This window comes from Glycine soja, chromosome 1, assembly GCF_004193775.1.
Source record: "Glycine soja cultivar W05 chromosome 1, ASM419377v2, whole genome shotgun sequence".
NCBI lineage: Eukaryota > Viridiplantae > Streptophyta > Magnoliopsida > Fabales > Fabaceae > Glycine > Glycine soja.
In genome coordinates this window covers 2,422,744-2,434,633 of record NC_041002.1, presented here as the reverse complement: position 1 = coordinate 2,434,633, position 11,890 = coordinate 2,422,744, and the positions used below count along the sequence as shown (strand labels likewise).

Below are 11,890 nucleotides of genomic sequence, written 5' to 3'. Positions count from 1 at the left end.
TTTAATTACCATTTATAAATTAGTGTTTATTGAGGCTTACAATGCTCATGCAAAGTCCTAAAGGAAGTATGCTCTTGATATTTTGGAAGAAACATGTATGTAGACCCATTGATAGTCCTATGGACCCAAATCAAAAGTTAATGGCAGACCAAGGTGAACCATACTCAAATCCAGAAAGATACAAAAGACTGGTTCAAAAACTTATTTATCTCACAATTACAAGACCAAACATCTCCTTTACAATTAGTGTGGTTAGTCAATTCATGCAGACTCCTCATGTTGATCACTAGAAAGTTGTGATTCACATTCTCAGGTACATTAAAAAGGCTCCAAGACAAGGATTGTTATATGAGGACAAAGGAAATACCCAAATCTGTGGGTATAATGATGTTGATTGGACTGGATGCCCCATAGACAAAAGGTCCACTACTGGTTATTGTGTATCCAGATTTTTATTTTGCAATGAAGATATGCATACCTCAGATAGTGTGTGCGTGTAAAAGTGAGATTATGTCAATCAATTATATACTACTTCAATACTTCACCAATGAATTTACAGTTCTACAGTAAATTATTCATTAGAAAGATGCAGGTAGGTGTAGTGAGAAATCAGATTTCTATATTCCACCACCCTCCTCAAAAAGAAAAAGGAAAAGCAATATTTACTTATTAATCAAGCCAGTTAAGAGTCAAAATTGTTTTTTGACACTTCACTACTAATTTGTTCTTAACTTCGATGACCACCACGTACCTTTTGCCTTGCTACTTATGGAGAAACTCTTTCTCAGCCAAAAAAGCACAATGTATGTATGGATCACAGTAACAACTACAATGCAGATCCCGACATAGACACATGCAGTTGCAGCACAAACATAAAGGTACCTACAGAAGAAATTGATGTTTTTATTTTGCAAGGTTATGTGATATCTATAAATATAATGTCAGAAAATCATAAAAAATCCCTTATAAGTTCAACATCAAATTCCAAAATCAAAGGATAGTTCTGTGATTCAATCATTCATCAACCTCTAAACATAAAATTCAAGGAAGACTTACTTGGGAGAAAAAACACTCCAAATAAATAAATGATTCCTCATCAACAGCAAGATGATCGTGTACACAGTCATGAGAACAGAATTTATGGTCAGCGGTACTAAGCAAGGAAATCCAAGAAGGGTCTTGAGAATTTCTCCAGAATTTCCTTTCTTGATAACTAGTGGATAGATTGTGGCCTTGACAGAGACATACAGCACCATACTAAGAAAGAATAACATTGGGGTTGCATAAGTAATAATGAACATTAGAAGACCTGAAAGGAAGGTTGAGTGACTTGAAATTCCCTGCCAATGGAAGGTAATACCTTGCTGAGGAAATATATATTTATGGACAATTAAAATCTTAAATGCAGAGTAGAAATTAATGTGCTATTTTTAAAATAATTACAAAAGAGAAATAGGAGACATTACAATAAAAGCTCCAGCCACATCAATTGTAGCTAGTGTATTACTGTTCCCAAGAGCAAAATGGCCTGCCATTCCCAGATTGTACAGAGCAGTAATCTATAAGATGCACAGTATCAGAACCAGATTATGCATTAAAAGGAAATGCAAGATGTGTAGGAGCAAGCACAGGTAACATGGCATCATCATAGTGTAATTACTTTAGTAATCAATTAATTTTAGTAGAAAGTAAAATAAAAGATAACAACATCACTTCTAAAAAAAAGCTTCAAAATCACAATTATTCTAGTATGCACTAACAATGCAAAGGTTTTTACACTGTCATTTAATCACAATTCGTCATGTATAATAAATTTATTGACTTTTATAATAACTATTTTAAAAATCACACTAACGATGATTTTTTATTAGTTTACAATTTAAAAACTTTTACATTGACTGTTCATGTCTATTAAGCCCTAAAATTAATAATTAATATATAGCAAAAGTCCAAAAGTAAACTTAAATTACCCTTGGTTAGATTCCAGGGCAATCACTTTTAGAGTTAGCACCACACTCTTGGACCCAAAACCAATGTGCTATCAAAATATAAAATAAAATCCAACATTTATTCATGACATCTGGCAACTAACCTCAACCCACTGCTTATGACATGACACATTGGAAGAAAAAGTAAGCATGCTGGCCAAGAATTGAATAAAGAGTAACAACACAGGCACCGCATTGATGGATTGTTGAAGCAACAACTGCAGAAGACACCAGAAAGTAATGTACAAGCATCCAACTATGTACAAGGAATCTTTCAATACCAAAATTGGTGTCGAGTTCTGAATTTCAACAGGAACAGAAGCAGACATGTAGAAGTTTTTCCTTGAGCATATGTCGGGAGTTTGCATAGGCATAATCCATGGCAAAACCAATACAACTGCAATAGTGGTGATTCCCAGAACGGCAAAGAGTATTTGTACTGATAAGTTGGCATCCTTATTGTATGAGGCAGACATGTCCGGATGTTTCATAAAATGTTGTAATACAAACAAACCAGACATTAACAAACAGAGCCCAATCCCTGTTAACACTTTTGTTTTAGACTGCATTAAGAACAATACAGATATTCCCATTATGATGACCATGGCACAAGATGCTATCTGAATCAAGTTTATATATTGGTTGCCAGCCTGCTCAAGCCACTTCGAAATGTCAGGAAGGTTAGTCCAATTTACACCACCTTGATGCCAGCCTCTCAAAATTCTTCCAGAAAAAAGAATAAGGAACAAGGAACTTATTTGGGATACTGATGTATTCTTTTGTTCCTTGATTGAATTGAGAAAATCATGTGCTTTATTAAATTCCAAAGACTGTATTGCTTTACGAAAAAATAACAAGTTAATGGTGGATGTTAGGAAATGCCAAATATAATGCTCTTCCTCAATCATGGAACTTGATCCCATACTGATGACAAGGATCAGGATGCCAAACAAAATGAACACCTCATCAATTTTCCATGGCTTCACATAATTGTCATGGTCTTGTGTCTCCCAAGCAGGAACTTCTTTGTGGATGACAAACACAACTCCCAAAAGTATCAAGCATGATACAACCAAAGCAGCAACTCCAAGAACAAGTAAATTAATTGGTTTCTGCACAGACATAAATTGTGACGAAAAAGAACAGAAAGAGAGAAATTTTAAAAGAAACTTTAACGACACAAATCAGTTAACATGAGATACTGGCTATCGACAACATTCCAGGTTTATCAAGGTCAAGAAATTTTGACTCAGAAGATCACACATACGTCAGTTGCTTTGTGTGATAGCCACTCACTTGCAGAGCTCAGAAACTCATTATATGCTGCAACAATGCTGTTATAACCTTCCGTGCTATTAGACCTAAAAAATAAATGCCAAGTAAAAATGTTAACAAATATTTCCTATGGAATTCATTAAAAATTAAAATCATGGCACAAAAAAACTATCACATACCTGGTGACTACTTTAGCCTTCCAGGCATCATGAAGAGTAGCAGCATTTAAATACAAACAACAAAACAACTTCTCCTTGCTACCTTTGCATTCACTGATTGTGGGTCCACTATTAGTAACGAAGGCATCACATGGAAAATTTCTACAGGACAAACCAGGCAATTGTGCTTGAAGTAATCTGAACAACTGCCATGAGTTCAACTGCAGTGCCCTCAACTTTTGGTCATCTATCTCAGCAAAGAAGCAAAAAGGATAAAAGAACATACTTTTACTGTTACATAATATAATATGCTTGATGAAAGCAGATAGCAAAAAATGTTATATCACCTGCTTCATTCTTTTGATCAATAGACAAGCATAGACAAAAAGAGATCTAACCTGTCAGAGAGTCAACCATTTGAGAGATCAAAACACCAATATTATTTTTTGGAATTGGCACACCAAAAAGTAAAGCTATTGTTGGTGCAATATCAACCTGGTGCACAGTAATAAGATGTAAATTGCATACATATTCGACCACCTACTACCCATGATCTTTAGTTAAATGGTAGATAGTCATTGACTAATGGTTGAATTGTATCTTAGGTTCAAGATTGACAAACAAGAAGAAACAGGGGGTAGTGAGATAGCAAAATAAGTTTCAACAGGGCAGGTGACAAATTCATATAAAAACATAAGAGGTTCATCACATATGGATGCATGCATATTGCAAACAAAAGTAGGCTAATGAACTGAATGCAATACTCCTTCATGGCTTGCAAACTGAGATAATACATTGAAAGAAGTTAAGAAAATTATGAGAAATGGTTAGTCCTGCATGCTACAGCCTACAAGCATGAAGTATAGTCTCATTACCTGAAAAATTGTGTCATGATTGGATGATGAATGGCCAGAGGCATGGGTTTTTGGCCCAATAAATAGAGCTATAGAGTCTGTTTCCTCGTAGGATGAACCCCCATGATTACCATTCTCAGTCATTCCATGGTCACTGACTACAACCTGTAAAACCATTTGCAGCAGAGATTAATTAAAACTTCAACTTCTGAAAGGACTTGATCTTTACAGTTTTAATTAATAATTAACTAATAATAGGCAAGGGTCATTTATCATCCACATAAAATCAAGCTTTCAAGTAAAACTCCAGCATATGTTTTTCTTTACTTATATATAAGCATGTGTGCATTGGAAATAATGTAAATAGGGCAGAATTATATGTTAATTAGGTTATAGTACATTCTTGTAATTATGTGTAATTATATTTGTATTTATTATACCTAATATAAATATATGATCTGCTGTCTAATTGAAACACGTGGAATTTATCACATGTCTCTTGTTTTCTCTCTCTCTCTCTCTTAACATTGTGCTGGCTCAAACATGCAAATGCATCCTAAATTAAAATTATACAACAACCATATACAGAAACTAAATAGATAAATACAATAGAGGAACTCTTGAGTGATCTGCCAGAAAAAAAGAACCACTTGTTGCAAGGCAGAGGTAGAATATAGAGCAATAGCTCAAGGTGTTGTGAATTGATCTGAATCAATATATTACTTGGGAGGCTTTGTTTCAAGGTATCGAGCAAGATTCCCGGGAATGTGGACTTGGGAATATCACATTCCCATGTTGGGTACAAGTTTGATAAAAACATTCCCAGGAATGTAAAGTACTCACAATTGACGTGCTTCATATTCCCATGGAGAACGGTGGGTATATTGGATTCCTGTGGGAATGGAAGTTATTTTCTACAACTACATATTCCCACTTCATTATCCCACATTTCCTTTTTTTACTTTTATATTTTAATTGAATTTTTTTTAATTTTTTTTCTTCTGAAATTACTATAGTCAAACAAACATATTTATGAGAATAATATTCCCAGACATAATATTCCTGGGAATGTGATTCCCGGGAATAAAATTTCATACCTTGACACAAACACCCTGTTGAAGGTTTACCTATTCCAATTCAAGAACCTACCAAATTCTTCAGTGATAGCAAGTCAGCCATCGGCATAGTTGACAATCCAATTCAACATGATAGGATGAAGCATGTAAGGATTGACAACTTCATCAAATTAGAATTTGAAAATGGGACATGTACCCTACACTTCTACATTCCAACATTAGAGGAAGGAGATGTGCACACAGGCTTGGTTGAAACCTGACTAATGTTGGCAAGCTGGGAATAGCTAAAATTTATTCCCCAGCTTGGGGTGGGTAAGGGGTGTCAGAAATCAATCCCTAAATTTAGGAGAATCGCAGCATATCATATCATTAATTGGAAGGATTACAATAAACTATTATATATTTATTTCATTCCTGTAATTTTGGGATTCCTAGTTAATTCTGGGAATATCCTATTTATTCTTTCCTTTTTCATTTTCTTCTATATAATGTATCTCTGCTCTCACGAAATAATACATTGATGAAATAACTTTCTTCATACTCTGCCCATATAATATAATCATGTTCATATTAAAGTCTAGAAATGCCCACACCACAATAAACAAGTCATGAATTCTGTAGTACACAATTCAAGAAAGCAACAAAAGGGTAGTTACAAACCAGAAGTGTCTTCCTTTGATCATTTTCTAGATTTCGCAAAGTATTTATATGAATCATCTTCACCACTTCATCCATTTCAAAAAGTTTTGGAGCCATTAACACACTGGAACAGTAGATGTCCAAGTTAAGCTTAGAGAACAGAATGAAATTACATGTATAGAGTGAAGAGATAATGATGATACCAGTTCCGCCCACCAATATGTCCAACATGATCCAAGCCTAGATAATGGAGTATCTACAATAAATTTAGTAAAATGCACATAAATGAAATTAAATCTTCATTATAAACCATCATATAATTTATAACTTGACAAATATACACCTTTAGTACACGGTGAAAGTAGTTAACATAAAATTGAGAATCCTTATACTATAAAATGAATCTTAAGTCTTGACTTTCGCTGAAAACTGAAAGCCAACAATTTAGTGTAGAAGTAGATTGATATCTACCTTTAAAAGTCAAGAGTTGAAAGAAGTTTGTTGATAAGAGAGATGAAAACAAAGTATGTAACATCTAGCAACCAGTAAACTGATGTTGTGTATGGAGTAAATATTAACAAGTAGAACCAAAACAAATATTTTTTTCAGTTTCCTATTTGGAGTAATCATATAAGCAGAGCCAAGCCAACTCTTATATTATAGCTGATAAAAGCATAAATGCTTATTAGGTATAAATATAACCAATCAACCAAACCAACTTATCAAAGTTAATAAAAGGTAATAATAATAGTAGTAAGCTTTCACATAAGTCCATCTAACAAAATTACAATTTAAACACTTGGCAGTTGACACTTATTATTATAGTAAGAAAATGGTTAACCTGATAGGGTTATCAAAGATCACATGATCTCTGAAGTGCATCCATTAAACAGTCCTAGTGATATATTGTTAGAATTTAAGGAAATGAAGGGGAAATGTCTCAATGTAGTCAAACAGTCAAAGTTCCAAACAGAATGACAAGGACAACAGTCTGACAGTCTTCTTGTTTAATCTTCAAAAACTTACCAACACCACATTTCTATAAATTCATACTGCAATCTCTTCAAGAAATTTATTTGTATGGCAAAAGTTATTTTTTCCAAGAAAAAAGCAGGGGATATAAACAAGTTTTGGAATGCATGAAAAAACTCAAAAACATGCCAAAGCACACTTGGAAAGCTAGACAACATGCACACTAGAAAATGATGCTTATATCCAAATCCTGTACTCAGAAATACACCAAAGCATACATGAAACCAATGTTCATCAGTAATATGATATCAATAAAATAACAGCTAACTCTTTGGCCAGAAAAAGAACGTGCAAATGCGAGGGGGAGGGGGGTTAAAACCTACATGTTCTATACTACTGAGAAAAAGGCATTAGGTGCAGAGAGAATATGTACAAGTTTGCAAATTGAAAATTATCAAAAGACGGAAATTCAAAAAATATTAGTTAGGGACCGACCAAATTACGAAGTTGTCATAATTACCTACCAGAAAATTCCAATCATCTCTGCTAAGTTCATCACCAAGATGTCGAGACACATTTTGATCTACTTGTACGGTGTCTTTAACCTGTAGTAACAAGAAGATTCAGAAAAACAATGTCATAAGAATATACAGAAACTGTGTCCATTGGTACCACACACATGCTGTTTATTTATAATCAGACGGATGCTACAATTAAGGATACATAACCCACAGGATCCTAAATATTAGCTATACAGGTTTCCTTATTAACATAAGATATGATTAGATATTTAACAAATGTAAAATAATAAAGCAACCATACTATTTATTAGAGTATTGTAATGAGCTGCAGCTATTCAACTGCAGACTCACCTAGCTATTAGTAAAGTTAGTTATCTAACAGCTGTTAGTTAGTTAGTAGTTAGTTAGATGGATGCTGCTACTCTCTCTAACAGAACTGTCTATAAATACTTTTCTGTAATCTTCAGTAACTCGGGTTAATGAATAACATTATATTCCTCACTTTCCTCTCTCTCTCTATTCTCTTAGGTTAGGAATTCTATGACTATTTTATATATAAACTTAAAACCATTGAGACATATTGCCTTGTCCTCATCTGAGACATAAGAAATTATTAATGAGAAATGTTCATGGATTGAGAAGTCGAAAAGAATCTTTTTATTTTATATTATAGAAAAGCACTTACAAAAAAACTGCTAACTCCATCATGTCTTGCAAATAAACCAGGAAATAACCTGAGCCATGTATCATCACCATGCATAACCATTTTCCACCCAATTTTAAAGAACTGTGCTGCAACAAGCAAGTAAGATGACATCAACATTAGTTCACACTTCACAGGAAAAAAAATGATATGGTCTATTTTTCCAACATTGGTTTCTACAACTAACCAACAAGATTGTCATCTAAATAAGCCAGGGTGTTAAAGTTGAAAGCCACATCCAGGAAACCCCCAATTGCTCCAGAAACCATAGCCTGGAATGACAAACAAAAACATATATAATAAGTAGAGGTTGGAAAAAGGAAAGAAAAACCATAGATCATACTATCATACGACCTCCTTTCGTACTTCCACACTAGAAACAGGAAAGAACACTAACCTTCAATCGAGGCATTGTAACGGTTGGAGCAGCAGCAATTGCATGATATCCAACAGCCATACCACTTGCCAATAATGACTGTGTATATGGCATAGCTTCCATAAAAGCCTTGCTAGGAGGCTGACCCTTCTTGCCAAGCACAAATTCCGCTGGAAGACCATCAATAACCTAATGCAAAACCATATAACTCAATCCATAAACGACCAAAACACATATATAACCAAATCATAGACCTCAACAAATATGACATTTCCACCAATAGTACATACCATTAAGACAAGTCGATCATACAAAGGAGGAATCTCGGATCCTTCCTATACAAACAAAACAACATTTTACAAACCTATCAGTAAAAAACAAAACTAAAAGCAGAAATGAGAATCGCATTGCATCAAAACAATCACTCTAAAACAGCAATCGTAACAGATCTCCAATTCACAACAAATTATATATTATATATCGTATACTGCGATCTGACATCAAACAAACGATTATTATTTTATTATTCGTAACAAGTATATAGAGAATTTAAATGTCAAATTCAAACTTAGAGAATATGCATTCACAACCACAACCTGATATAAAAACCTGCGGCGATCTGGAGAGAGAGACGCGTAGCTCTGATTTGCAGCGCCATCGTTATCGCAGGTTGGTCGTCGGAAACTCTCGCAGCCACTAACAGAAAATAAATAAATAAAAAAAAAAGTGAAGTAATGAATGAATGGAGAAAGGTTGGTTAAGGAGATGGAAAATTGTTATAGTTTTTGTTACCTGTAACCGGAGAGAAGTGGTTTGACGGGGAAGAAGCCGAAAACGAAGATGGAGAGACCGATGAACTGAATCGCAACCGCTGCTAAGCTGAACAGTGTCAGCTTCGTGCATGAAATTGAAGACATTTCATTCACCGTCTTTTAGAATCCAGAACGCGCGCTAGAGCACAAACAAGTAAGAGAGGAGAAAGACGGAAAAAAGAGTGGGTGCACTATACTTAAAAGTTGAAGTTTTCCTCGCAAAAAGTTAAATCAGACAATGATAATTAATTGTAACTATGAATATTAAAATATCTAGAAAATATATATAATTTTTGAAATAAATCTTTTATTATTTTTAATTTATGCTTTAATTATTATTTAATTCATCAATTAAATTTAATGCATATTTACGATAATTATGTATGAAAAAACAGTCACAAAATTTTAAATTTTTTATTATATTTTATTATACCATGAATCATCTTTTTTTTTTCTCTTATGAAGAGGGAAGAAAATAAATACCTTTCTATTAAAGTTAAGGATGAATTTGAAAAAATATTATAAATTTAATGCTATAAATAAGTTAATTAACTTTTTTAATAAACATAAATTAGTATATCTTATAGTTAGGGATAAAAGAGTATAAAGTAATAAACATAAATTTAAGTTTTTTTTTTCAAAAAGGCAAAGGACACAATTGTAATTTTTGAGTGTGAACAACAAAATATTTAGAAAATATATTTAATATTTGACTATTATAAATAAATCATTTATTACTTTTAATTTGTGATTTAATCATCATTTAATTTGTAAATTAAAATTTAAAGTGTATTTATAATAATTATGTATAAAAAAGCAGTCACAAAATTTAAATCTTTTATTATATCTTTTAGGTTTAATAATACTTTTGGTTCATTATATTTTAAGGTTATTTTGTTTTGATACATTAAATTTTAAAAGTTTTATTTTAATCTTTTATATTTTTAAAAGTTTTATTTTAATCAAAATTTTTCATTTTTCTGTTTAAAATGTTAATGTTCCGTCAACTTTTAAATTTTGAATTAATTAATCTAACATAATCACGGCTAAATATCATCATTATCTTTATGTATCAAACAAAACAATCATGAACAAAAAAATGACATTAAACTAATCTTTTATTATATAAAGTTTTTCAAGAAAATTAAAGGACCTAACCATAATTTTGATTATGAACAACAAAATATTTAAAAAATATATTTAATGCATGACTGTTATAAATAAATTATTTATTACTTTTAATTCGTGCTTTAATAATCATTTAATTCATTAATTAAATTCAATGTGTATTTATGATAATCATGTATAACAGAACTGAAATTTTAAATTATGTTTAATTATTTCTAATTATGTATAAGTAATTCACTTATATTGTGCTGAGCTGCTATGTGAAACTCCTCTTGAAACTTTTAGAAAGTAAAATTTTTAAAAACATTATAAGCTTGTTCTTTTAAAGGGAATAGAGTTCAAAGTGAAGAGCCCCTATATGAATCCATCATGATATGATGTAATTGTTGTTGCCCAACTTCTATATTATTTTGTTTCCTATTTCTAAAGAGAGAAAATATTCTTTTAGAAAAAAAATATTATAGAAAATGAATCTATTTAATAAATGAGAGAAAGATATTTATTATTTTGATTGAAAGTGAATCTATTAATCCAAACAATAATAATAATAATTAATTTGAAAGAATAATTAGAAATAACTATTAATCTAAATTAGGTAAAATTTAGTAATTAATTACTCTTATTAATATTGCACAAGTTAGAAAAACCAAAAAAAAAATAATGCATTTGAAAGTAATTATATATTCTTTTATATTTTGGTGCAAAAAATGTCCTCATGTATTTCTTATATATAGAACTCGAATAGTAATGTTTACATTAATCACCGTGCATGTTTGCAAGGTAAAGTACATAGACACAGTTAATGAAAGTTCATGATAATATTATAACAAATTTAGCTTGAATTTAACATAATTTTATTATTATTTTAATGTATTTTGAGTTTTGAATTAATTGTTTTTGTAAGTACTATGTTTCGCAAAACTAGTTGGAAACTAAAAATTTAACGGGTAGTTAAAAGTAGTTAAAAAAATGTAAAATGATAAAAATAAACTTATTTATAAAATATTTATATATGAACTTATTTATAAAATATATTGAGATGTTATAATTATAATTTTTTAATTAATTCTAAATTCTTATAATTTTCATAGATAAATTATTTTTATTACATTTTTTTCATATTATAAATTCTAATATTAATCTTATACTATATCTTAAAATATTAGAAGCTAGTAAAAAATATTAAAAGTTAGCTAAAATGATTTGATGAACATAATCATATTATATTTATGTAAAAACTATTCCTCTCATCATTGTAAGAAAAATAAATATTTCAATTATAATAATCATAGACTTAGAATTTTTAAATAAGGTATCGAATTTAAATCATATGAATAAAAAATACATAATCACTTTAAGAGACTATTAATAGTGGACAATCAAATTTT

At 31.2% G+C, this 11,890-nt stretch overlaps 1 protein-coding gene across 3 annotated transcripts; it reads right to left on the bottom strand.

Annotated features, from left to right (window-relative positions):
- Positions 1-508: 508 nt before the first annotated feature.
- On the bottom strand, positions 509-9,552 carry LOC114409375 (GPI ethanolamine phosphate transferase 2). Of its 3 annotated transcripts, XM_028372812.1 has the most exons (17): positions 9,355-9,552; positions 9,159-9,258; positions 8,853-8,897; positions 8,584-8,751; positions 8,374-8,458; positions 8,169-8,275; positions 7,487-7,567; positions 6,194-6,246; positions 6,012-6,114; positions 4,297-4,440; positions 3,820-3,916; positions 3,443-3,668; positions 3,256-3,349; positions 2,093-3,100; positions 1,467-1,559; positions 1,057-1,340; positions 509-882 (listed from the first exon to the last, which is right to left on the bottom strand). In XM_028372812.1, the coding sequence occupies exons 1-17, from the start codon at positions 9,477-9,479 to the stop codon at positions 717-719; spliced, it is 2,979 nt and encodes a 992-aa protein (XP_028228613.1). In that variant the 5' UTR covers positions 9,480-9,552; the 3' UTR covers positions 509-716. The 3 variants fall into 3 exon arrangements, with proteins under 3 accessions (XP_028228613.1, XP_028228630.1, XP_028228621.1); XM_028372820.1 differs by lacking the exon at positions 509-882 and having other exon boundaries at positions 1,167-1,309; XM_028372829.1 differs by lacking the exons at positions 8,853-8,897; positions 9,159-9,258; positions 9,355-9,552 and having other exon boundaries at positions 8,169-8,270; positions 8,584-8,721.
- Positions 9,553-11,890: the final 2,338 nt, after the last annotated feature.

What these genes read in the sequence shown, in the direction of transcription:
- LOC114409375 (XM_028372812.1), bottom strand. Translation starts at nt 9,479, where the DNA reads ATGTCTTCAATTTCATGCACGAAGCTGACACTGTTCAGCTTAGCAGCG. An exon ending in TTACAATGCCTCGATTGAAG is followed by an intron (nt 8,459 to 8,583) that starts GTTAGTGTTCTT and finishes TTGTCATTCCAG; the next exon opens with GCTATGGTTTCTGGAGCAAT. An exon ending in GTCATAAGCAGTGGGTTGAG is followed by an intron (nt 1,560 to 2,092) that starts GTTAGTTGCCAG and finishes TGCATCTTATAG; the next exon opens with ATTACTGCTCTGTACAATCT.